The 26,778-nt window shown below is 41.5% G+C and overlaps 1 protein-coding gene across 4 annotated transcripts in view; it reads right to left on the minus strand.

The window, feature by feature from the left end:
• CTNND2 (catenin delta 2) overlaps positions 1-26,778 on the minus strand; it is a gene marked incomplete at both ends in the record, with an annotated part of 995,918 nt that overhangs the window by 368,382 nt on the left and 600,758 nt on the right. For all 4 annotated transcript variants that reach the window (XM_080715500.1, XM_080715499.1, XM_080715502.1 and 1 more), the window contains one exon: positions 25,698-25,953. In XM_080715500.1, coding sequence (XP_080571626.1) covers positions 25,698-25,953 — 256 coding nt within the window. The remainder of the gene's footprint in view (positions 1-25,697; positions 25,954-26,778) is intronic.

A 26,778-nucleotide genomic window follows, 5' to 3' on the forward strand; every position in this document is an offset into this window, starting at 1 on the left:
TTGTATTCTAGAAACTATTCCTCTATTGAAAGAGTAGCTGGCAAAGACCTCCCATTCTGTTGGCTATTAAAGTTCTTGACATTCCAGAAAATCAGAATAGAAGGAAAGTTCCACAAAATCATAAGAGCAACTTATGATAAGTCCAAGGCCAACATCATACAGAATGAGGAAAAACTACAAGAATTCCCTTTAAAATGTAATGAGGAACTTGGTGTTTATCCAGAGTAATTGAAAAGTAAGGTCTCTAAACACTTGCATGGGGGAGTAACACTGTAAATGCACAGATGTAACAATTGTATTGTTTTCTGAGTGTCTAGTGTGTGTCTGACATTGCTCATATTTATAACTGGTTATGTATATGTAAAGGTACCAATAAAAGAAAAGGCTATCTATAAAACAAATGTGCAGAATTTAAAATAAAAGCCTTGTAAGTTGGAAGCCAACTGATTGGAATATTGAATGTTCATTTATGGCAGGTATAGTTGACCCCAGTGGCTCCCTTCTAAAACAATGGCAAGTCCATGTATTCAACGGAGCTAATGATCAATGAAGGAGATATTTTGTGAAGTCGGACAGCTTTGGGTTCAAACTTCAACTCTATTACTTATTAATGTGAAACTTTGAAACCCATATGTGTCACAAATTTCAACCTCAACATCTGGCAAACTGGGACGGCAACTTCAAAGGGTTTTGTATGGGTAAAAACACCTGAAACTTAACATAAATGCTCAATAAATGTTAGATATGAAAAAAAAAGGGGGAGCAGGACAAGGATGCCCACTATCACCACTTCTTTTCAGTATAGTACTTGAGACTCTAGCCAGAGCAATAAGTCAAGGAAGGAAGTTAAAGGAATACAAATATGAGAAGAAGAATTGAAATTATCTTTCTTTGCAGATGATATGATTCTATACCCAGAAGAGCCTAAAATTCAACCAAAAAACTTCTGGAGCAAATTATCAGGATACAAAATCCTTCTACAAAAATCAATAGCTTTAGTATACACCATCTACACACAATAGCCCCCAAACAATAAATCATCTAGGAGTAAACCCAGCCAAAGAGATAAAATACCTCACAGTAAAAACTATAAAACACCAAAGAAAGAAACTGAAGAAAACCTTAGAAGATGGAGCTCTTGGATAGGCAGAGTAAATATTAGCAAAATGGCCATCCTACCAGAAGCGATGTACAGATTCAATGCAGACCACATTAAAATACCATAGCCATTCTTTAAAGAATTAGAAAAATTATACCTAAAATTTATATTAAATAACAAAAGACCCAGAATAGCCAAAATAGGTCTCAGCGATAAGAACCACGTAGAAGGTATCACAATACCGGGCTTCAAACTATACTACAGAGCTATAGTCATAAAGGTTCAAAAACAAATCCATACACATGCAGCCAATTGATATTTGGCAAAATGCCAAAAGCATAGGCTGGAGAAAAGACAACCTTTTCACCAAATGGTGTTGGCAAAGCTGATTATATATTTGTTGAAAAATGGAATTAAATCCCATCTTCTCGATCTATACAAGAGTCAATTCAAGATGAACCAAAGACCTGGACATCAGGCCAGAGTTATTGCAGTTACTAGAAGAGGGTACAGAAACTTTCGTAATAAGGCCCCCACCAAGGCACAAGAAATTAAAATGTGAATAAATAAGTGCAATTGTATCAAATTAAAGAGCTTCTGTACAGAAAAGAAAACCATCTGTCACATTTTGTAAAAAAATCCACAGAATAAACCTACCATTGTATTCCGTTTTTCATAAGTTTGTGTTCTGGATTTTCTTTAACTTGATGATTAGAATATTGTAGTGTACCCTATTTTGCTCTGAAATGGATAACACGTTCTCGATTTCCACGAAGCTGTCCGCATTAGTCTGGCAGACTCATAGATGGGAGCTGCATCTGTCCATTCATTGTCCTAATCTTTCAGAACAGTAATTGATTGGGGAATGGAAATGACCCCACGGCTTCTGAGCATCCTATATGGGGGCTGCACCCTTGCTCAGTGGTCATGGGCTTTACTCAACAGCATGCTGCCGGCACGGTCTACTTAAAAGACACGTGAACGTCCAAGAGAAGTTAAACTGATGTTAAAACCCAATACACTGCATAACTCTTCTCTCTTATTCTCCCTTAGTTTTTATGAGTTTGGCTGACAGGTTTGGGGAAGAAAAGAATTGTGCCCTGGGAATGTTAATTTATTTTGCTCTCAAGATACATATTTTCTCAAAGAAAAGATGCTTTGGTTTTGTTTTTTCCCATGAGATTTTTTGTTTATCTAAATATTGGTGGCCTCAGACAAAGCAGCAACCATGTCATGGTTTTTTAAAAAATCTCTGTGGGTGAGAAAATGGTACAGAATACTAAACACTTAATCAGCTGAAAAACTGAAAAGATGTAAAAAGTATCTTAAAGCGAGACTCTAAAAATGACACTGTTTAATCTTCAAAAATATGAAAAAGACACCCATTTCTAAGAGAAACAAAACAGAATTCACATAGCTTTATGCAATCCTCTTTTGAGTTTGATAGGCATGAAAATGTTTTCAAAATCTTGTGCAATAAATCACATTTTCCAAGTTGAAAACTCTCACACATTATCCGTTTTTCTTAAGCAAATACAGAGCTTAATAATGTCTTCTGAAAATCAGTTTTATCATCTTTCTAATAATAGGCAACACACAACTAAACTGGTAATGGTAAAAAGCCAAAGAAATGGTAAAAAGCAAAATTGGTAAAAGCAAAAGAAAATTAAGAGATCTTGAGGCTATAAAAAAGTGGCACAAAAATAGGTAATATTCTCCAATACAGTGATTATATTTTACACAAAAGCAGCATGTGTTGCTGCCCTGAGAAGGAATTTAACTTTTCATTCTGTCACTTGTAGATGTATGTCAATAGTAAAGATTAATATGTCAAAGTAGGCTCATTCCCTGTAGAACCACCACTGGGTCCCACACTTTGACCACTGCCCAGTGCTCTGGGTTCGTCTCCATGACAGGCCCAGGTCATGGTGGAAGGAGGACAGAGCTTGAGGTCCAAACCATAGTCAGAGACAAGCAGCTCTGCCCACTGCCAATGCCACAGCCTTCGTCATCATGCCTGTGCACACCACTGTTTAAGACAGTCCTGTAATCACTGCCCAAACCATTCTAAATTATGCCCCATCAGCTGAGCATGATGGCTCATGCCTGCAAGCCCAGTACTTGGGCGGCTGAGACAGGAGGATCACAGTTTCAAGGCCAGTCTCGGCAATTTAATGAGATCCAGTTTCAAAAAAAAAATAAAATAAAATAGAGTTGTGGGTCTAGCTGATAAAACCAGATATAACAGTCCTGGGTCCAATCCCTAGTATATAGCAACATAAGATAATTTGATAATGTCATAAAAATACAAAGTTGAAATTGTGAGAAGCCCATGAAAACTCAGTGTAATAAAAGTAAACCAGAAAGACAGCATACAGAAAGACAGTGAGAAAATAGGGCGTCTCATTTCAAAGAGTCAGATGAAATAAAGATTACATGTGCTCACATACATGCATGTGAACACACACACACACACACACACACACACACACACACACACACACCATGGTTCTTGCTAATTCTTCCCTCGCGATTCTGGTCAGGAAAATCAGTTCACAGCATTGTTTTCCCATGCCTGACCCTAAGGCAGAGGCCATCTTCCTGCTTGGAATCTTGATAGAGGAATGTGACTGGAAGTCTTCCAGGTCCAAGTCCTTTAAACAATGCAAACATGAAAGCAGAGAGCATGCCCCGCAGCAGCGCCCTCTGGTGGTGCCTGGCCCTGCCCCTCCTAACACCTGCATCTTCTTGCTGACTACCTTCTGCCTCCCGCATGGACAGGACTTTTCCTTTGGTGTGAACTTCATCTTGAGCCTCACTTAGGAACCTCCTGTTCTCCAATCTCCTGATGTAGTTTGTTCCAAAAAGTACCTTCCTGTCCACACTACCAGCTCTGCTCCATCAGCTCCGCCCACCTCCACATCACGTGTTACAGGACTGAAGCAGGCAGCCTGTCATTTTTCCACGGACACCCCGGAGTTTCTTGCAGACGCGGACGTGGCTTATTCATCTTGTTAATTTTCCTGTTACCACAGCATTTGCTGCAGAGAATCTCTGTTGACATAATGAAGCCACAGCTGCATAATCACATTATGTAATAGGCGTGTATGCATGGCCTCCAGAACCCAGAGTGACGTGAGCACCCTATCCCACACAGGACTCCCATCCACGCGTCATTTCGGAGTCTATGAATGCAGCGAAGTCACACACGGGGCTGATCTGTGTTCTCAATATTTTGTGGAATTGTTCTGTAACATGCATCTTAGGTGACCTCCTAAGTGCTTTACTATGATAGCTCTCCCTTTTGACAGCTATAGGAGGAAGAGCGCTTTACTACACGTGAGAGTCACAGCGATGGTTATGGTAATAGGACAAAACTTGTATTCCAAGTCAAAATAAATTTCTATAAAAGTATGAGTGTTCTTCTCCTTTGTCAGGAAATCCTGATAAGCAAGCAGTCAAATCCTGGCCTAGGGCAGGATTCTAGTCCCCAGAGAAGGACTGGGACTACTGCAGAGAAAGCACTGGTCTTGGCGTGCATAGCTGTTCTGCCTGCAAGGTGGGGCTCGGTTGCCTGAGAAGCATGCCATCATTTGGAGGCTAGAAGAGGTGACCAGGTGGATGCTGGCGACTAGCAAAGCAGAAGCCCAGCTGCCAGGTAACATGTGGACTTGCAGGAGGTGGATGCCAGGTCTTGGGAATACTGACCTGCGCGCTCTTAGATGTTTTCCCTCTGTGGTCCATGCTCTCTCCAGCGTCTGGAGGTGTTAAAGCTGCCGTCGGGCACAGATGGGACTCTGGACAGTTCCTGGTGATGCTTTTCTCACATTGATACACCAAGCACAAAAAAAGACCCAAGAAACTATAAAAATTAATGCCCAAACCACCTTGCAGCTAACATTCTCTTTCAGATTAAAATCTGGCTACATAGTGGAGTTATAAAACCAACCGAGGCGACTGTCAAGGGATAAATGTATAAAAATATGGTAGAAGCATAAGTTTTCCTCAGCCACGAAGAAGGACAAAATTATATAATTTTGAGGGAAATATATGTTACTAGAAAACATCATGATAAGTAGAATAAGTCAGACTCAAGAAAATCGAGGGTCACATATTTTTTCTCATATGAGGAAGCTAGAGAGAAAAAAGGAAAGAGGGATTTGATAAACACTAGGAGACTATGGAATATGGACTATGGAATGTGGAATATGGAAGTGGATTGAGGGAGGGAGAAAGAGAAGGGAAGGCAGGTAATATGGGGAAAGAAACAGAACAAATAAAGTTATGTGAATATGTAAAAGTATTACTAAGATTCTCACTACCATGTCCCTTACAATGCACCAATAACATTAAAAAAAATGGAAGACGGGCGTGGTGGCACACGCTTGTAATCCTAGCATTAGGGAGGCTGAGACAGGAGGATCGCGGTTCGCAGACAGCCTCAGCTACTACTTAGAGAGGTCCTTTGCAACTCAGTGAGACCCTGTTTCAAAATAAAGAATAAAATAAATAGGATGAAAGGGTGTAACTCGGAGGTAGAATGCCCCTAGGTTCCATCCCCAGTACTGAAAAAAAAGGAAAATCTGCATGCATAATACAAACATGCAATGCCCCACACCAACATGCAATGCAGGAGAGCATTTCCTAATTTTCTTTTATTATTATTATATAATAATAATAATGTTTTGTGGTACTGGGGATGGAACCCAAGGGCATTCTATCTCCAAGCCATACTCCCAGCCCTATATTTTAGTCTTTTTTATTTTTTGTAACAGGGTCTCCCTGAGTTGCAAAGGGCCTAAGTAGCTGAGGCTGTCTGTGAACCGTGATCCTCCTGTCTCAGCCTCCCAAATGCTGGGATGACAAGCATGTGTCTCCACGCCCGGCTTCTCATTTTCCAACCCACGGCTTTGCCCACCATTCTCCACGTGTTGCCATTTGAAACCAAGTAGGGAGAACCTATAAATGCACATTTTAGTAAATAATCATCAGGATATTTTTGTTGTTGCTGCTGCTGCTAAAAAATGACCAAAGATTCCCCACCAATCGCCACAGCCAAACAAAGAAAGCCCCACCCTACACCTTCCTGACAGATCTGGAAAGGATTTGAAAATACATTTCCCTTGGCTTCTCTTTTGCAAAGAATAATAAAGAAACAAAATACCACGTGTCCTAACAAGGTCGGGGGCACCTCAGGTAACTGGCGATGGAGAATCCTGGCTTTCTTGAAAAGATGAAATGCCCCAGTCTCTTTAGTCCGAGGGCAGCCTGCCACTGTGGCTACAGAGTACCATTCAACATGGAGTGGGGACAGGGTGGGAAAGTGCATAGTCGGCCACTGTTTCAAAGGGCGTCCAGACATCCTCATTGGCTGCGTATTAATTGAAAGGAACCATTTGTTGGGTGGCTAAAATAGTTCGCTTCTGAAATCTGCTAAGGGATGAGTGATGGTTTCTCAGAAAACTCAAGGCCAAGCTTAATTTTTCCAGCTTTCAACCCAACAACATATTAGCCTATTTTTTTTTTTTTTTTTTTTTTCCTGAAAGAATGAATGAAAGCCTCAAATGGAAATCCAAGTCTGTGGCCACAGAACTGACCCTTTTTGCCCGAATTGGAGTTTAAGGAGAGGGAGACTCGAGTTTCTTTTCTTATTTCTGAGAAACTGGTTCAAAGGTCAAGCCTAATGGATGTCTTGAGTTTGTTTTCCTTTACGGTCTTAATGAAAGTCTCAGAACTTGACCCAATAAAATGAGGATTATGAAGCATTTTCAGTTGTTGGAAGAATTTCCGTGCTTCTCCCTTTGAAAGATTCATATGCAATTCAAAATATAATGCTTTGATATTTCATTAAAATAACACATGCGTGCACACCCAGAGATACACATGTATCTTTCATTTTCTGTGACAATAAGCCTGTAATTGTTCATTGGACTGAATGATCATCGTGGCTATTATTAGTACACAACTGATCAAAGCATGTTTGATTATTAAAGCATGAGGATTTTGATATGCCATTATAAAATACAAAATGTAATTTTATTGAAAATGTATGACTTGCTGGTTGTGATGGTGTATGCCTGTAACTCCAGAACTTGGGAGGCTGAGACAGAAAGTGCCGATTTGAGGCCAGCCTCAGCAACTTAGCAAGGCCCTTAGCAAAGTAGTGAGGTCCTGTTTCAAAATAAAAAAATCAAAAGAACTGGGATATAGCTTAGAGGTAGAATGCCTTTTAGTTCGACCTTCAGTACTAAAAAAAAAAAAAAAAAAAAAGGAAGGAAGTTCGCTTTTTTATTGAGATGGAGTGGGATGTGTGTGTGTGTGTGTGTGTGTGTGTGTGTGTGTGTGTGTGTTACTGAGGATAGAACCCAGGGGCATTCTACCTCTGAGCTATACCCTAATAGCTACACCCTATTTTTTGAGGTGCTGAAGATGGAACCCAGGGTCATTTTACCTTTGAGCTACACCGCCCAGCCCTACATTTTAGTTCTTTTATTTTTGAAACGGAGTCTCACTGAGTTGCAAAGTGCCTCGGAAAGTGACCCAGGCTATCCAAGAACCCCAATCCTCTAGTCTCCGCCTCCCGAATGCTGGGATTACAAGTGTGAGCCACCGCACCCGGCTCCCTACTTTTCATTCTTTATTTTGAAACAAGGCCTCACTGAGTTGCAGAAGGCCCCACTAAGTAGCTGAGACTGTCCACGAACCTGTGATCCTCCTCGCTCAGTTTCCCAGGTACTGGGATTAAAAGCATGCGCCACTCTGCCCAGCAGATGTAGGCTTTTTTTAAAAAAATCATGTATTTCTATGAATTTGTGTTATTTATTGCTAAAATGAGACAGAGACCAAAGGGATGAGTCCATTCCTGTTGCTGGTCTCTGTACATGCATGTGTTCCCAAACCCTGTTCATGTAAATATGCAGCGAGGTTCTGGAGGAGAAGCTGACATTATTTAGGAACAGGGTGCAGGGAAATTGGAAGGAAGGAGTTTTGGGAAGGGCGGATCATGAGATCAGACATTGGCAAGCATGGGCTCCCACCTCATCCTGAAAGCCGCTGGCCTAGAACCTTAGGGGAACAACTCTTTCACAGGCCTTTCAGGCTTAGCAAAGTCTTAAAGCAGAGCGTGCAGAATTGTTTTTATGGGGGACCTGGATTCCGTCCTCCTACAAGGGCTGAAGTCAGCTGCGCACCCCACATCCTCTTGCTCCCTAAGAGTTTACAGCCCTAGAGCAGGGTCGATCAGCTCATCACAGTATATAAGCAATGTCAAGGTCTGTTTTATTCACGAGGCAGAAGGAAAAGGGTTGGGCGACACCCGCCTTCAGATCAGAGATGCCAAATGGATCCCTGCCAGAGATCCTGTTAAAAGGCAGGTTCTGACCTGTAGGTCTGGGGGTGGGCCTGGGATTCCGCATTCCTAACACAGAGTTCCAGGCTGGAAGGAGACGCTGGGGCAGCATCCGGGATGCAGGTGGGCAGTAGAGAAAGGTCTTGAGTCTGTCTCAGTGCCAGTGGGGGTGTGTGTTGTGAGGCTGAGTGTTCTGAGCAGAGTTCTCCTGAGTGGTAAGGACTGCACACCATGCTCCATCCAACCGGGAAAGGTGGCGATGGAGCAGGAAGGGTGCACGTCCGTGTGGAGGGATCTCAGGCAGGGAGATGCCACTGGCCGAGATGACAGACGCGTGGCTGTGGCCCTGACATTGGGGCTGCTGTGGCCACTGGGCAGGCAGGTGAGGGCTTTGTCCTTCCCTTTTATTTGAGCGATTCTGGGATTGCAATTCCTATTGCAAATCTCTGAAAGCAGAGCTTGCATTGTTGTTGCTTTTTGAAGGTGCCTGCATTCAGATCCTGCCCCCCCCCACCCCACAAGCCGAAAAAATATTCAATAGGAGAAAAAGGAGACATGAGGAGGATTTGTCTGGGAATAAGAAAGGGGAAAGAAATGTTTAAAACTTTTGAAAGGCAAGCTGAACACTTTGATTTTTTTTTAAAGAAAATAGATACTCTGGGAAAACATTTCACAGGTAAATTATATCTTTAAAAATCTGTACTGTAAAGTTCTGAAAAGGAGTTTAGATTTTAATCGCGTTATCTACTATATTAGCATTTTGATTCTTAAATTCAGACTTTTGATCAAATAAGAGAAAACTCTGACTGCAGGGGTCAACAAATAGGTTCCAGAAACCTATGATGCTGCTAATATTCTAATGTCATTCCAAGCACATTGACATGGTCCAATAGGAGTGACATCTTAATGCCACTGCTTGATTGCTAATTATTTCAAAAACTAGATGTGCCCATTGAGAGGCGTTTCTGGGTATGGAATCAGTGATTCAGATGTTCCCGTGCACAGAACATCCTGGGCTCTTGTTAGAACGCAGGTTCCAGGGCAGTTAGTTAGGTGGGGTCCGGGATTCTGCAATTCTTGCCAGTGCTTTGGGCTCAGAACCTTGGCTTGAGAGAAATGCTGAGGAGTTTAAGTTTTGGTCATTCTAGTGTTCATTTTTGAAGTCCAATGATATATTTAATGTAAAAGACAAGAATTGGTAGAGTGAATATTTCAATGATTTTAAAAATTAAAAAATCTGAATGCATGAAGTGAGAAGACATCAATTCTTATTTCATAAGAATAATTTCCTCCCCATAATGGGGCATCCTCAATCTATCAAGGCAGTAGGGACTTATTAGATTAGGTTCATGTATTTATATACATAATGACGCAAATTGCAAATTATAAGATTACCCTCTGTTCATATCTAGCTTTTATAACCTACACATGCCTATGTAATGACTTATACATTATATTCTAAAAAGTATGTGAAATTTACTTTCAGAAATTGGCACAAGTTTCAAGCGTGTCTGACCAGCTAGTCCAACCTCCTGTGATCCTTCTCAGAGCAACTATCATCCTCACAACACCCCATCTTCGAGGACTCCCATGTACCGACATCTCTAGAATTGAATGCTGCCAGAGCCAATGTCCTTGGACTTCACTTGGCCCAAAGCATCTCTGCCCAGGGGCTTGGCACAGGAGGCAGCCTGTTGAGACAGCTCTGTCTGGCTTGTTTTATCCTGGGCACCCACCTCTGGCTCTAGACATGACACAGCCTCTTATACCATCTACGAGGGCTGCCATAACCAAAGACGGCAAGCTGGGTGACTTCAACAATGGTCTTTTCTCCGTGTGAGTTCATCCCTGAGTCTCTCTCTTCTTAGAAGGGCACCAGTCCTATCAGATTAAGGCTGTGCCCTATTGGACCTCATTTTAACTTAATGACCTCTCTGCCAATACACTCACATCCTGAGAGCTGGGGGTTGGAATTCAACCTATGCATCTGGAAGAGAGAGTTCAGCCCATGAACACCTCTCTTGAGCAAGCTGGAATGATAGATGCTCGGAAGGGACAGCCGAAGGCCAGGGCCACAGAGGCAGAGACCAGTGCAAAGGCGGCCCTGGCAGGCAGAGCTGAGAGGCCGGGAGGATGGGCAGGGAGGGCAGAGGAGGCTGGAGCCCACACCGGGAGCCTCTGCAACGGGGCCCAGGGTTCCTGATGGGCCCCAAAGCGGCTTTTGTATCCAGACCCCGTGAGCTGGTTTTCAATGACACCCTCCTGGCCCAGGCTGCTGAAGCCATTTCCTGTCCCTTTCATGGGGCTCTGGAAACTTACAACAAGCTCCCATTGACAGAGATCACCAGCGTGCATTCGCATTCCTTGCGACTTTTAAGTGCTCATTACCACGAATGAGCTAATGCAGCAGGTTACACACAGGCGCTTCAGTGGACAGCGGGACCCGAATGACAGATACACAGCTCAGTGGAAGGACAGACTGACCGCGGGGTCCTGGAGGATGGTGTCTGTGTTACCTTCAGTTTTCTTAAATAGAGTAGGGTAGGCAAATGTAAACTTCCTTTCTTTCAAAAAAACAAAAAACAAAAAATTGATAGCTATCAACATTTTGGAGATACTTATGTAAAGCAGATCCTATATGTGTGTATGCATGTGTATATATGCATGTGCACATGTGTATATATGTATATATATGTGTGTACTTATATATGCATGCACATGTATGTATATGCATATGTCCATGTGTCTGTACATGTGTGTGTGGATAGTTTTACACACACATACACACACAGGCACAGTGCTCAGCAGACACATGCAGTGTGTGTGCTCCTAAGGGCCCCATTTACAATATTAGCAATATCGCCTGCTACTTTCAATTTGATTTGGGGTAAATTTAAATCTGTTAATGTTTCAGTTATCCTCAAAACAAAGGACAGCAAATACATTATGAGGCCCCCTGCAGAAACACGTCCGTTTCTCAGAAGAAGCCGGGCTTTATATTGTCCTCTTTAATGTCAGAAGCACTTTAGTGCAGTTAGAGATGTTAATTGCCACTTACCTTAATGAGTTCTTTTCTAATCTAACCGCACTTGGTTGGAAATATAAGCAGACTTCTTTGTCAAGAAGAGATGGGAAGAGGAGGCCTGTTGGTTCTGGGGAGCAAGGGGACGCTTTTTCTGTCTATTTTCTTGATGGCCTTTGAAAGCTTTTTGACTTAGGGCCTTTGTGGTAAGCCAGTACCCTCATCCTCAGTGTGAGGGGACATTAACCCCACTGGCCGTCAAGCAGTACAATTTTGACTCTGAAAGCAACAGGCCCAGTAGGAAAGATCAAGGTCATTAAATAGAATTATGTGATGGTCGCTATAAGCAGTTAGTAAGGAGAATTTTAAATAAAAATGTAGCAGGTTTAATTTAAATTTGATATAAAGTTTATATGATTTTAAACATGATTATTTCTCACTTATTTCCTAGTGAATATTACTACCTCATTCTCTCCATGCAAAAGTTTTCAATGTCCAAAACAGTACCTGGCAATTTGAACTCAATAAATATTTGTTGAATGAATAAAAATATCTAAAACTGATTGCCACAGGGCACTATTTCTTGGATAATATGAATAATTATTTTCATTCTGTAGAATATTATGCCATCTAGTTTGAAAAGCTTTCTTACATTCATTCTTTTATCTGGGTCTTACCGTTATTATAATTAGCCTATATATTATTATACTGTCTCAACATAATCTTTACTGGATCATGAGAATGTTTGAAAAAGAGATTAAAGAGCTTATTTAGGTAACATATTTGGCAGATAACACATGGGGAAGAATACTGGGATGTACTTTTTAGTCGTGAGCTTTGAAGCTTTTTGTAAAGCAGTTGAGAACACTATTTCTGAAGAGTCATACTCAAGTCCATGGGGCCACTTCCAATCATTCCGCCTCCCCGGGACTTCCTTCTCTCCTTCCTGCACATGCTTCGATTCCTGTCTACAAAACGTGCCTGGGCAGCATAGCTGGCTCTTACCTTTTTATTTTGACAAAATATACACAATACGAATGGCACCATATTTACTATTTCTTAGTAAACAGTTCAATGCCATTGAGTATCTTCACAATGTCATTCCACCAACACAACATCCATCTTCAGAACACTTGCCTCCCAAACAGAAAGCCTACTCATCAAACATTAACTCCTCCTTCTGCCCTCCCCAGACCCTGGGTTAGCCACTATACTACTTTCTATCTCCATCAACTTAATATTCTAGATATCTCATGCAAATGGAACCTTGCCATATTTGTCCTTTTATGCCTAGCTTATTTCACTCGACATAATGTCTTCTCAGTTCATCCAGGCTATGGCATGGGTTAGTACTTCACTGTTTTTCAAGGCTGAATACTGTTCCACCCTGTATATATCATATTCTATTTATCCATCCATTCAGGATCCAATATCTTCACAGAAGCTATTGGAAATGAAGACTGATGGTGATGATGCTTGGTGAGCTATCACTCAGACTGGGCAAAACCAATCACAACACAGCTCAATGGTCAAGAGGAGTGAGCATCTCATGGCTTCCTCATGCAGAAATCCAAGGCAGGGAATAGTAGGAACGATAGTCTCCATTCATTATGACTAGGGGATGAGCTGCAAGACCCAAAGTGTACACGGCACAGGGGCATCTGTTTCAAACCTGGCTCACTCAAGTGGCAGGACAGCTGGTCCCGTACCCCGAGGCTGACAATGTCCTCAGAACACTGGCCTGGCTTTACGACCCCAAGCCATACTCGGTCACTCCAGCCCTGTCCTGCTGGGCACACAGGTCATCTCTAATTCAGTATTGAAGAAGAGATGGGGTCTGAGATCTGGTCATCACCAATTTTATTACTATTAATTCTAGCAGTATTGTAGGTATTGGGTAAAATTTCAAAAGTCATTAAGATTCTGAATAATATGACTTCCTTGAAGAAAATTAAAAATATTCAGGAGAAATGCTATCATTTAGTCGCTCACAGACTCATCAAACACATTCAGAACCGTCTACACAGGTATAGCAAAGAAGTGCCGAGGATTTCTTTCCCACGTTTACTGAGACGTAAGTATCTTATGTTAATTCTCTATTACTGTTTTTCACAGAGAGTGACTTCTCCCTCTGTGTAGCTTTTAAATCATTAGTGTCCAAACATCTGTCTTCAAGCCAACTTTGATGTTGTTTAGAAGGATCCTTTCATTCATTCAGTTGGAAAGACTGTCCTAGAGTTCAAGGCTATTTTATGTCTGCCTTTCCTGTGTTCTAAGTAGTTGAAGGTGACCCTATGTAAAGTAAAAGGCTGGATATCCTATGTCTGCACAGACATCTCTTTTGAAATGTAGCAGGTGTTTGAATTCCACAGATGTTGGGAACCACTGGACTATCTCAACGTCGGGGACCACTCCAGGGCCTTATTGTAGCATTCTTAGGAACAGAGCAGTTGTGTAACGTAGACAGTGTAATACAAGTGTACAAGGTGTACAAGTATACGTGGGATGGCCCAGTTACCCCCAGCCATGGGGTTCCACCCATGGGGCTCCATTTCCAAAGGGGCCACCAGCTTGGTGGTTGCCCATGGGCCATGCTCCATTAGGGAACAGTAGAGTTAACAAAAGAACAAAGCAAACATTGAAATGTCTTTAGAAAACAGAGAAGGTAAAACAATAGAAAGAAATGTGGATAGTTCTTTCATCTTACTCTTCGATGCACTTTAGTACCTAAAATGTGCTGTGTGTGCTAGAGCGCAGCTCTCTGAGCTTCACACTGGATGTCTCCTCCTCCTCCTCCTCTTCTTCTTCTCTTAACTCTCTCTTGTCTTCATAGAATTTAGTGGCTGCTAAAAGACACTTGATTCAGCAATCTGCTTAAAGTAGTTGAATGTGATCTTTGGTGGATGAAAAAACTTAAGTTACCAGACTTGTCAAACTGTAACCTATCATGAGCAATGGGATATCAGCTTAGAAATCTATTTTTCCTTACTATAAAATGCTAATTTTCTTTTTTATTTATGTCAGTGCCTCCAAATTAATGAGCACTATTAGCTGCAAAACTTCTCAAGAAGCAGTGGGGATTAATTTCCATTAGTTAACAACTGACACTCAACTACAACCTGCCTTGCAAGACAATAAATGTTTTGAATGCTCCATTTGTGTCCTCAATTAACTGTTCACAGTCAAATGGTGAAGGACAGTGACTTATGATATCAAGCCAATATCAATACAGGGTTACACATGACATGGCCAAAGGTGGTTTCAGATTTTCAGCCATAATGGAATAAACAAGGGGGGGGGGGGGCTCTGAGGATGGATCAACTGAAATATCCTAAATATGAAATAGGTTTTCTATAGTAGGACGAGTGGAAGAAAAAAGGAGGGAAGTTCTTCTAATGAGGACCTGGCCAATCGCTCTGAAAGCATAGAGCAGTTTGAATAGTTCATGATTTTAAAAGATTGAACATAGCTAGATGGGTGCTGATTAAACACAGAAACCACAACCAGAAATATACCTGGTCCAGCTACTATAACTGGCCATATTTATGTTTGGGAATGAATGTATGTTTGCCTAATGTTAGAAATTTTTGCTTTTAGTTTTTAATGCCTTCCCAACATTGCTAAGTAGATAAGACAGAATCTTAATAACATATGTTTATGCAAATTTTATAAGTCATATCTCTGCATAAATATGTGCACAACTAATAGATTATATGCTCCTATAAGTATATGTCTATAGATGTATGTATACATGGACGTCTGTCTATAGATACTGTGTGCTATCTATATGTCAACTAGATTATGCATATACATATATGTATATGTTCACATATATAAGCACGTAACATATCTATAAGCTTATGTTTATAGATATAATTTATGTTTACCCATAGACACACATAATCTGTCATAGGCTGATGAACCAAATGGCTGGTTCTGCCACCTGAATTTTCTTTGTTTCTCTTTCCCTTGTTAAGGTTCATGAGAACCAACCTTGGGTAGGGGTGCTGCCCCTAATTTTATAATTGTATTTAATTAGGACCCATAAAACTTGCCTTAGATGCCTTTTGAGGCGCAAAACCTTTTTATGATCCCTTTGAAACCACTTCTCAGAACTCTAAAAGGCATTAGGAGAGAAAGGAGTGATATTTCAGCAGCATTCTCACTACTGCTATCTAAATACCTGATGACCACAACTTAGAGGAAGGCAAACTTACTTGCTTACAGTTCTAGAGGTTTCAGTCCATCCTAGGCCTGGTCTGTGGAGCTCAGGGACGGTGGTGGGTAGCACAGATAGCAAGGGGAATGGCTGAGAGTCGTATCTAATCCCCAAGGCCACACTCCAGGGATCTACCCCCTCCATCCACACCCTACCAGCCTACAAGACCACCCATCAACACACTCCAGGGATCTACCCTCTCCATCCACACCCGACCAGCCTACAAGACCACCCATCAACACACTCCAGGGATCTACCCTCTCCATCCACACCCGACCAGCCTAAAAGACCACCCATCACCCATTCAAATCATCAGTCCTTCAATGGATTTATCCACTGGTAAGATTAGAGCCCCATGATCCAACTTTTTCCCCTGTGAGCATGTTTGCATTGCCAACACATGAGCATTCCCAGAGTACAGTCCATAGCCAAGTTATAACAAGTGGAAATACACCGATCTTAGGTATAATCTGTGTATTAAACTGGAACACATCGATTCTGGAGCTTCCTCTCTGGGTTTAGGCTCCAGAGCCTCCTCTCTGAGCTTGCAGGCTGTGCTAATTTCCCATGATATTTCAAGGTAAAACCCTCCCTTAGTTTTGTAGTTCCTCTCATTTAAGAGAAGCGCTGTTGTTAACATTTATACTCCCTTCATGTCTTAATCATTCTGATCAACATAAGACATCATGGTGAAAGAGGGTTTTATAAAAAAAAAAAAAAGTACTTTTGCAGTGACATCTTCTCTTCCACCTTCCAACCCCTATGTTGGCCGGGAGGCTGAGCTCTCAGTGACTCTGCCCCCTCATCCCTGCCCGCTGAGGCTCTGGTCCTTACTATGTCCTTCCTGTGACTGGCCTCCCATAGCAAATGGCCGGGTATCTGCTCCTGGGCTTCTTTCTGTCCTTCCAACCAGACAGCTGGTGGCCTCTACATCTCCCCCACTTCCTCTGCGGCTCTGACTTCCAACCTCCCTTCTCAGCCCAAACAGAGGTGCTCCCTGGGGCAGGAATAGGACCTGCAGCAGAAATGGGAGTGGGGGTAGTAAAAACAGCTGCAAATGGGCTCTCCTCCTTCTGACAAAGTATCCAGAGAGAGCAAGGCCTTAAAACTACAATGTTATAAGGAAGGTATCTTCACCATTTACACTTTACCGCATGGACACCGAGAGCCACGAAGATAAGATCGTGCCCCAAATTATAATTTGGTGAGGATCATTTTACCCTTGTATCTGATGCTTTTCACAAGACAAGATACATCCACTATTCCCCCGTGTGAGGAACAGCTCAGCATCTCAGAGCTGAGCAAAGACGTCCCTTGGGTAGAAGGAGAGAACATGTGAGTCTCTACTCACTGTTTAACTAGACAAAAAAAAGGATAAAGCACCATCAGCTGTTCTTTGCCTTGGCCCTGGCTCCCTTCTTGGGCCCACACTTCAGATGGTGGTGTGTCTTTGCAGAAGCTACAACAGAGAGAAGTTGCCAGAGAAACCCTTGCTTCCTCATCCCTCATAAGGGCACCTATCGCTGCTGATGTGTGTTGGTCCAGGAGAGGTTTCATATTATATCATCTACTTTTAAACTAATCCTCACAAAATGAAAAAGACATCACTAATAATGCCAAAGCCAAAGAGTTGGTGGCGAGCTTGCCCATCTGTCTCTGGCTGGAGTCATCCACACCAGACACATTCATCAGTAAAAATAGCGACAACATACAGATCTAACATCTTATTCACACTGCTCTTTATAAACACAGATGGCCTCAGTCAAATAATAAATTGAAACAAAAATTTTTAACATATCCTATTTTAAGTATTATCTTAGTGCACATCTACTTAGTAGAATATACATAGCACACTAGTGTGTCAAAGCATGCAGTCAGTTGAATCATATCCCTCCAATTCATGCTTACCTGCAATCTCATAATGTGACCTTATATAGAAATTCATCTTTAAAGATGTAATTAAGTTAAGGCCATGATAGATTAGGGTAAATGTCCAATGACCTGCATCTTTAGAAGATGACAAGAGGTGACAGAGGGGCAAAGAAGGCCACAGAAGAGACAGGCAGAGACTGGAGTGATTCATCTACAAGCCAAGGGATGCTGCCCCAGAATCTAGAAGAAGCCAATAAGGCTTCCCTGTATCCTTTGGAGGAAAAATAGCACTGTCGCCATCTTGATTTCAGATTTCTGACTTCCTGACCGTGAGGGAATAAACTGATACTGGTTTAGGGCTATTCAGATCATAATCCCTTGTTCTGCTAGCTGCTGTGCTCTGAATGTCCCTGACTCCTCCAAACTCATGCATTGAGACTTAATCACTGGAAGGACGGCACAGGAGGCGGGCCTTTGGGGAGGTGCTTAGATATTGAGAAGGGGGTTCCCTTATGAATGGAATTAGTGCCCTTCTCAAAGTGGCTCTGAGAGCTACCTACCCCACCCCATGAAAGGCCAGATAAGAAGGCAGCATAGAGAAGAAAGGGCTCTTGGAGCCGGGCATGATGGTGCACACTTGTAATCCCAGCATTCCCAGAGGCTAAGACTGGACGATTGCGGTTCGTGGGCAGCCCCAACTACTTAGTGAGGCCCTTTGTAACTCAGTGAGACCCTATTTCAAAAAATAAAAGAATAAAAAAATAGGGCTGGGCGTGTAGCTCGAAGGTAGGATGCCCCCGGGTTCCATCCCCAGTACCGCCCACCCCCCAAAAAAAGAAAAGGGCCACAATCGTGACTTCCTACACTTCTGAATGCTAAGAAGTAAGCTTCTGTTGCACATGAGCTACTTACCTACCTGGTGGCGTTGTTGTTGCTGTTGCTATTGTTGTTGTTATGTGGCCCAAACAGACTAAGACATAACCCTTAGTACAATGATCATACTTTATCAAAAAATCATCAATCTATAGAGTTGTAAACTGACACTTTATCCTGATGGGGTGTGTGGATGGGGGACCTTAGTAATGGTTGTCCTCTGTGTGTCCCAAGTGACAGCGGAAAGAGGCCTGAGTGTTTCAAACGGCTCCTCCCCCTTCATTCCTAGTGCTTTGGTTTTTTCTTTCTTTCTTTTTTCTTTTCTTCTTTTGTAGAACTTGGGAATGAACCCATGGCATTGTACCTCTGAGCAATACCCTCAGCCCTTTTTACTTTGAGACAAGGTCTCACTAAGTTACCACGAGCAGGCCTCGAACCTATAATCCTCCTGTCTCAGCCTCCCAAGCACTGGGATTCCAGGTGTGTGCCACTGTGCCCAGACCCCAGCCCTCCATTCTTCATGGCTGCTCTCCTTGCTTGGAAAGTCTCCTTTTCCTCTCGAGTGAATCTCTCCTCTCCCTCCTGTTTGTGTTAGCTCACCATCTCTTCTGAACATCTTTCATCACCCCTGCCTCATTTACTCAACTCAGGAGGGTCTCACTAGGTTGCTGGGGCTGGCCTCATACCTGTGTTCCTCCTGTCTCAGCCTCCTGAGTACTGAGATTACTGATGTGTGCCACCATGTCTAGCTGATGCATACCTTTGTAGAAGACACATGAAAAAAGACCTGGCATTTTGCTTAATTGTTAATACTGGTCTCAATACCCACTGCAGTTAGAAACGCAGGGTTAAAAATTGGACAGATATAGATTCAATTTCTAACAGAGTCTCAGTTTCCCCATATAAATATAAAATATAAAATAATGGGTCATCGGAGGAACTCCAGACGAAGAAGGAGATACTATACATGAGCGAATAAGGTGACCTCACTGAGGGGCATCAGAGTGGGAAGAGGGAGATCCCGTCATGTACAGGATGTACAATCACAAACCTATCAAAGTCAATCACTAAGCCAAACATGAGAAGGAGGGATGGGGAGGGAACAGGGAATGGGGTGGGAATTAGGGAAGGGCCAACTGGGTGATGTGTGCATGGATGTCTCTACCATCTTGTATTCCATTAAGATGTATGACTACAATGCACCAATAAAAGAATTTTTAAAGTCATACCACAGGGATCTGAGAAAGATGAAATTCAATAATTAACATGAAATATTTATGGGATGAAATTTAGTGATCATGGCCATTTTGCTTATTAATTTTGATAATGTTGTTATCAGTTATAAAAATGTTTGCCATCTTGCTATCAAGAAAACGCACAGTAAACCCAGGTTGGCCCCACATAAAGCTTATTGTCCTTCTGCATTTGCTGGTGAGGCGTGAAGCAGCCTGGGGAGGGAAGCTGCCCACCACGGGGCCAGATGTGGCAGACTGTGGAAAGTCACAGCCTGCACAAAGATGGGAGTCCTGGCCATCCAAGGAGGTTGTAATCGCTGTCTTCAAATCATTCTTGGACAGAGAATTAGATACATTCTTGTGTGATCTTAAGGGGCAGAGGCAAGATCGGGACATGAGCTTACAAAGTTTATGAGATGTGGATTTTATATCAATACAAATTAATGTGGACGGTTTGAATTATTCTAGGAGCAGCAAAATGAAATTGGTCCAAGCAATGGTCAGTAGCCAGCTGCTAGAAGAATTCACACAGGGGGTGGTAAGCTTGCAACTGAGCTCCGTGAATAAACACCTTCCGGTGCTCTTCAAATTCCCAGGTTCTTTCTTTCCACTGTGAATCCTGCTCCCTCTGGCATTTGCAGTTAAATAAACGATTATCGAGCATTCCAAGTTAAAAGTCGACTCCTTAGAGATCCGTCACCCCCGAGAACTGGACTATGAAGAATAGTGCACCTGATTTATGGTAAACACTTCAACAATGTTACTTAAGTTAGAAAATAAATCATCTGGCAACCATATTTAAACTTAAGTCCAAGATGTAAAAGGTACTCTTCAAGCGCCACCCTTTGAAAGGCAAATTCAACACTCTATCTGGCTTCCCGAATGTTCAGTTGACTGTGCATTAATGCATGTGAGCTGTAAATTGGTAAACAATGAAAAAACAGCATTTGCAAAACGTTCTTTTTGGTACAGAGGATAGAACTCAAGAGTATTATACCTCTGAGCTATAACCCCACTTTAATTTAATTTAATTAATTTATTTATTTTTATTTCAAAACATGGTTTTGCAAGTTGCTGAGTCTGGCCCGGGACCCTCTTCTATTGGCTTCCAAAACACTGGGTTTAAAGGTGTATGCACTATACCCAGAAAGATGTCCTTTGGCTGAAGTCTACCTGATGATTAAATATTTATGAGCGGTAATATTTAATGAAGTCTAATAATATACCACCCAAAATAACTTTTAGTGAATATCTCAAAGTAGCAAACAAAATATAATAGAAATGTACAGATAATTCCTTAAAAGTGCCTGTTTTTATTTTATTGATCAATTTTGTGGCTTGAAAGGAAAAAACTCCACAGAGTGAAAATTTGATAGAGACACCTGAAAAATGCACTTGCTAATTTGGGTCTGATAGGTGCATTAAAAATGTCCCACGGTGTGCGTTTCTCTGTTATGATGAATAACAACTCACATTTATACATTTACGTAAGTGAAATTTAGCCTGTTTGAAGAATAGATTTTGAGATAATATATATCAAGGATTACAACATCCTGAAAAGATATTAATCCAATATAATAAAAAGATGCTATAAGTGCTATGATTTACAATATGTCAGTAAAATGTCTCAGTCACAACTTCTCTTTTATAGATAAGAATGTTTTGTGTACTCTGGTACACCAATCTTGCTTCATATTTTTCAAATTGTTTCATTGATCAAATTTTCAAAATAACAATGTTATTATAATTTTTCACCCTAATATCACTGACACCTCTTTAATATAATTTAAAGATTCATCTTTGATGTCTATGTTTAGAAAGAACTCTGTTTAGAAGCAATAGTGTATAGGACTCAATATTTGGTAGAGCATCAGAAAAAAGTATTCACTATATTAATAATCCTTAAGAGATCCACATTTGATGAAAGATAATATAAAATTACAAAATAAAAACTTCTTAGCCAATGTGACTATAAAGTTAATTTTATATGTATAAGAGTCATTTTCCCAGTGATTGCTGAATTTAAGAATAAAGTTGAATTTTTTCTATCTCTGGCTAAAGTTCTTTTGTGATTTTTTTGTTGGAGTTCACGAGAGAGCGGTTGAAGATGAAAAGGCCAACGTTTTGTCACCAATACTTATGAGGGAACCATCAATAAGAAAAATCCAGCATTTCGACAATCATTTCCTGTTCTATGGCTTAGAAAATTCAACCCTAATAGGTCTCTCTTGCTTCAAGTCCCATGAATGAATTAAAGCTATTGCAACTTGAAATTCTTATTTTAAAAGGCAGTATCTGGTAAGTATATCACTATTGCTGCAATATGCTGTGAGACCATAAGAACAGAATGCACCAATAAAAGTATTAAAAATAAATTCTCTTATTTATAATGCCCTTGTTTATAATAGCCCTTTAATAGCAAAACGACACTAGCCTTCAACAAGCTGAATAAGGTGGATCTCAGAAAAGACACACAACTCAAAGCTGGTATCTCATCAGCGGTTACCAGGGTGGTAGCTCAACCCAATGCCCTCTTCATTCTCGCTAACTCCTGCACAGATACCAGGCTCTACCATCCACCCCTCTTCTGAAAAATCATAGAGGATACAAATACAGTGCTTGCTTTTCGTTTTCACTCTTGGTAAAGAAACAAAAGTGGTCCTGCAGACACGTGTTGCAGTGTAGAGGTACAAGTCTGTGCTCCATCTGGCGGCTCTCTGATTTCTCAGGAGGTCATTTGACACCCCCATCTCCATTTATTGATAGCACTAAATATGAAATATCAATTCCCTCTCCAAAAGGAAGATGGAAAGACCCGGAGAACATTATATTAAGTGAGATCAGCCAAGCACAGAAAAAGAAGGGACATATGTTTTCTCTAATATGCCCAAACTAGGGAGTATTAGGGATACCAGAGGGACCCCAGATAATGGAGGGGAAACCTCAGCAAAGCTAGAAAGGAAGGGGAGGGGAGGAAGAAGGCTGAGGTTGATTAATGGAGGAGCTACATTAGAATATGTGTAAAAGAATGAACGTAGCATGGTCAACCTGGACACTCATTGTTGGGAGGGAGGAAGGTAAGCAGGGGAGGGGGAGGGCGCCAAGCCCAGTCTGAATGGATGCCATTAATAAATTAAAGAAAAAGGAAGATTCTGTCGAAGATTCAAGTAAACAGACTTGGAAAACTGCAGTGTGCTATAAACATATTTGTGATGGTAAAGAGACTTTATATAGACTGGTGTGTGTGTGTGTGCGCGCGCGCACGCGCGCACACACACACGCGCACATGAGGACTGAACCCAGGAGAACATTACATCTGAGCCACAATCCCAGCACTCTTTTATTTTTATTCTTGAAACAGGGTCTTGATAAGTCTCATGTGCTGACCTGGATTCTGTGATCCTTCTGTTTCAGCCTCCCAAGAGCTGGAAAAACAGCTTGTGCCACCACTTCTGGCTTTCTGGTGTTTGGTACATATAACTTTAACACATTCTCTTAAGTGTAATGTATGCATAAATATGTGGGAAAAGTCAAAAGACATAAAACGTTTAACTTATAAGCAATAGGGCCAAAGTAAATGATTTTGAGCATTCAAAGTTAAGCATATTAGTTCCACCAGTATTCACCCAAGAATCAAAATGAATAATTAAAAAGAAAATGGAAGCTGGGAATGCTGGTGAACATTTGTAATCCTAGTACTTTGACAGGCTGAAACAGCAGGATTGCAGGTTCAAGCCCAGTCTCCGCAAATTAGCGAGACTCTCAGTTACTTAGCAAGACTGTTTCCAAATAAAAAATAAAACAGGGCTGGGTATGTAGCTCAGAGGTAGAATTTCCTGCGTTCAACCCCCAATACCAAAAGAAAAAAAAATGTCTTAAAAGCAGTCCTGCATTTTGGACTTGAATTTCAGATTTGACATGGTTTCCCACTAAATAAAAGCACTCTCACATATTCATTTAAGAAAACCCTATGCAAAAGGTATTATTATATTTGATACTCTATTTTGCACAATACCAGGTTAATTTGTCTTTTAAGCTACTGCACCTGATTCTGGTTCTAGACGCGGTTCTGTTTCTTTAGTCTGTATATCTGAGTTTAGGAGGGTGCTATGCATTTCTCAAAATTACCTGTATTTAAGGACAACACTAAGCATTCTAAAAATAATAAATTTGTAATTTATGTAGCACAGCTCTGATTATAAATTTAATGCATACAACAGATTAGTAGCCAACATTTACTTATTAATTCTAAAATTTCTTATTGGTGTTACCGTTTTGGTTTATAGCAGACACGCTGTAAATATAAGTGACACAATCTGTAATTCAAATAGGTAAGAGCCCTAAGAGAATACTGAGTGAAGTAAAAGACCAGTAAAAGTGACGATAATATATAATGGAGGATGATGTCATTTAATAAAATAAAATGCATTTAATACAGTATAATGAAAGGCAGAAGCTGCAGCTAGAAATATATAAATCTGGTATTTTCGTAAGCCAAGTTCCCCTACTCTGAAAATGTAAAGTCTTTGCATTGGAGACAAAGTGTTCACTCTCAATTTAAATATGTAATACTTAATACAATGGTGAGTCCATCATCGATTTCTCTATTTTTGCATTTCCTAAGGGTTCACTATGCTTTATTTCTGTTTTAAGTTATGTGTTAAGAAAACTCTCTTGAAGATAGAGCTAAAGTATTTTCTGAAGAATATTCTAACATTAGATGTCAAAAAATACTTAAAAATTTAGGGGGATTCAGGACCAAGACTATAGAAACTTCTGTTGAAACTGAAAATCTAGAAAAACCGGACACTGAACCTTGCATATACACATATCCTTCCAATTTCTAGTATTTTACAATAAGCATTGATTATAATTCAATGTTATGGTGGAAGGTTAACCACATACAATATTTAGCAAGGACCACCCCAAATGGGTTTTGAATGGACTAAAGTAGATATCTCATAAGATGGCCTTATTCTGCCTTTTATAATTGTAGGATTGATTTCTTTTTGCAAGAGAATCTATGCAAAGTCCTCAACATGGCACATAGGAATTGGCGCAATCTGTCACTGGAAATTCCTTAATATAAATTTTAAGTTTCCCGCCAGTATCAAACCACATGCCCATCCATTAAGACATATCAGAAATTGGACATAAGGATAGTGTTCACAGACGCAGGTGTGCATTTATGGGATTCATTTACATACAGCCAATGACTATGGATAGAACATCATTTAGCTCTCTGAGGAGTCAAGGAGAACAATACTAAGTCCTTCGCCTTGTTGGAAAAAAGAAATCATAAGGGGACCACACTAACAATTTCTTTAACATAACTGAGCCCTGATTCTTATTCTGTCTCCACAACTGCATATAGATATTTATTTTCAGACATAAAGAAATGAAGGTCATTTGTAATTTCTAAATTGTTAATTTTTAGAACAATTTGGGAAATGGAACCTTTACATTCTGATCAACAGAGAGAAAGACGCAGGGTGAGAAAGCCTGCCTCCACAGAGACGGTAACATCCTAAGACCATGCCACTGAAGCCAACTGGTGCACCTGTTCATCTCCCGTCCGGTTTCCACGGCATCAAAGATCCTAGGATCTAGGATCCCCTAGATCCTTCCGGATGGCTGAAGGCAAAAACCTCAAGTTGCCTACAGCTTTTCCCTTTAAAATACCTTTATTTTGTTTTGATTTTTGAGATGGGTCCTGCTATATTACCCAGGCTTCTCAAACTCCCGGGCTCAAAAGATCCACCTGCATCAGCTTTCCCAGTAGCTGGAGCGATAGGTGTGCACCACTGTGCCCGGCTAAAAGAGCTTTACTTCTTGATATTGAACCCCAAAAGATAGTAGAGATCCATTGAAAATAGCTGCATCCCATATCAAGCAGCAGCATAAAGCCCAAGACCACACAGCCCCTTCATGCTTAAGGAGCAACATGAATTAGACAATGTATCACAATAGTGTCCTGTTCCAAAATCTCTTCAGATATCACAGGGAATAGAAAAAAGGGTTCTACCCACCTGGGATCTTTCTGGATGCTGTCAATGGATGGGGACCTGGCCAAGGTGCCTTCAGGTGGGAGGGCAGGGCCGGATTTGCTGTAAGGAGACTCTACAGAGGGACAATACTGCAGCTGTCGGTAGGGGTCCGCGTAGTTGGAGGCGGGGCCCGCGGCATAGCTGGCCCTCTGGAAGGTGGCTGCGGCGGCATTCTGGGGCCCGTGCTGGCTGCCTGTGCGCTGCAAGGGGACGGAGTCGACACCGGGGGAAGATGGGGCTAGGACAGGAAAGTGGGGACAAAGCAAAAGATTGAGGACCTGCTCACAGAAACGGTTAACCAGGTCTAGGCAGGGGGGGAACGTTACACACACAAAATAATAGGGGTTTGAAGAAATAAAACAAAATTAATCTGTCACATCCAAACCAATGTATTCAATGTGAGCCAGTCAAATGATCATTCACATGCCATCTCAGAAATCAACCTGATAGGTGCAGACATCTGCCGTGTGGGCGTGGCCAATCAGACTCCAAGATGAGCTGGCTTCCTAGGAAACGCAAACTCTGCAGAAAGCAAAGCCCGGAAGAGAACTATGGGGACCTCTTATCCATACGCAGTTATCTCTTTATTGTTCAGGTTGAGAAAATTCAGGATGTGTTTAGGTAACAGGAGAGAGAGCGTGGGTCAGGCTAAAGAGAGCCGAGCCCCTGTTCTCATAAACAGGACTGGGGAATCCCGTGTAGGAATGTTCAAGTTTTGGTAAAGTAGTTCCCTGAAGGCTTATTTTTTTCCCCTTTGGTGGTACTGGGGTTCCTGGAAACCCTTCTACCTCTGGGCTACACTCCCAGACCTATTTTATATTTTTATTTGGAAACAGGGTCCCTTAAGCCAGCACGGCTGGCTTCTAACCTGTGTGATCCTCCTGTCTCTGCCTCCCAAGTGCGGGGATGACAAGCGTGCCCACCACGCCCATGCTGTCAGAGGAGCAATGCCTTTGGTGGAAGGTGGGGATTTGGAAGAGGGAGGAGAAAACCAGCCCACCTGCAAGGCACACGGAAGGATGGGCTAACTTGGCTTTTCTAAAAGTATTAGCATGTTCTGTCT

This window comes from Muscardinus avellanarius, assembly GCF_963383645.1.
Source record: "Muscardinus avellanarius genome assembly, chromosome: 1".
NCBI lineage: Eukaryota > Metazoa > Chordata > Mammalia > Rodentia > Gliridae > Muscardinus > Muscardinus avellanarius.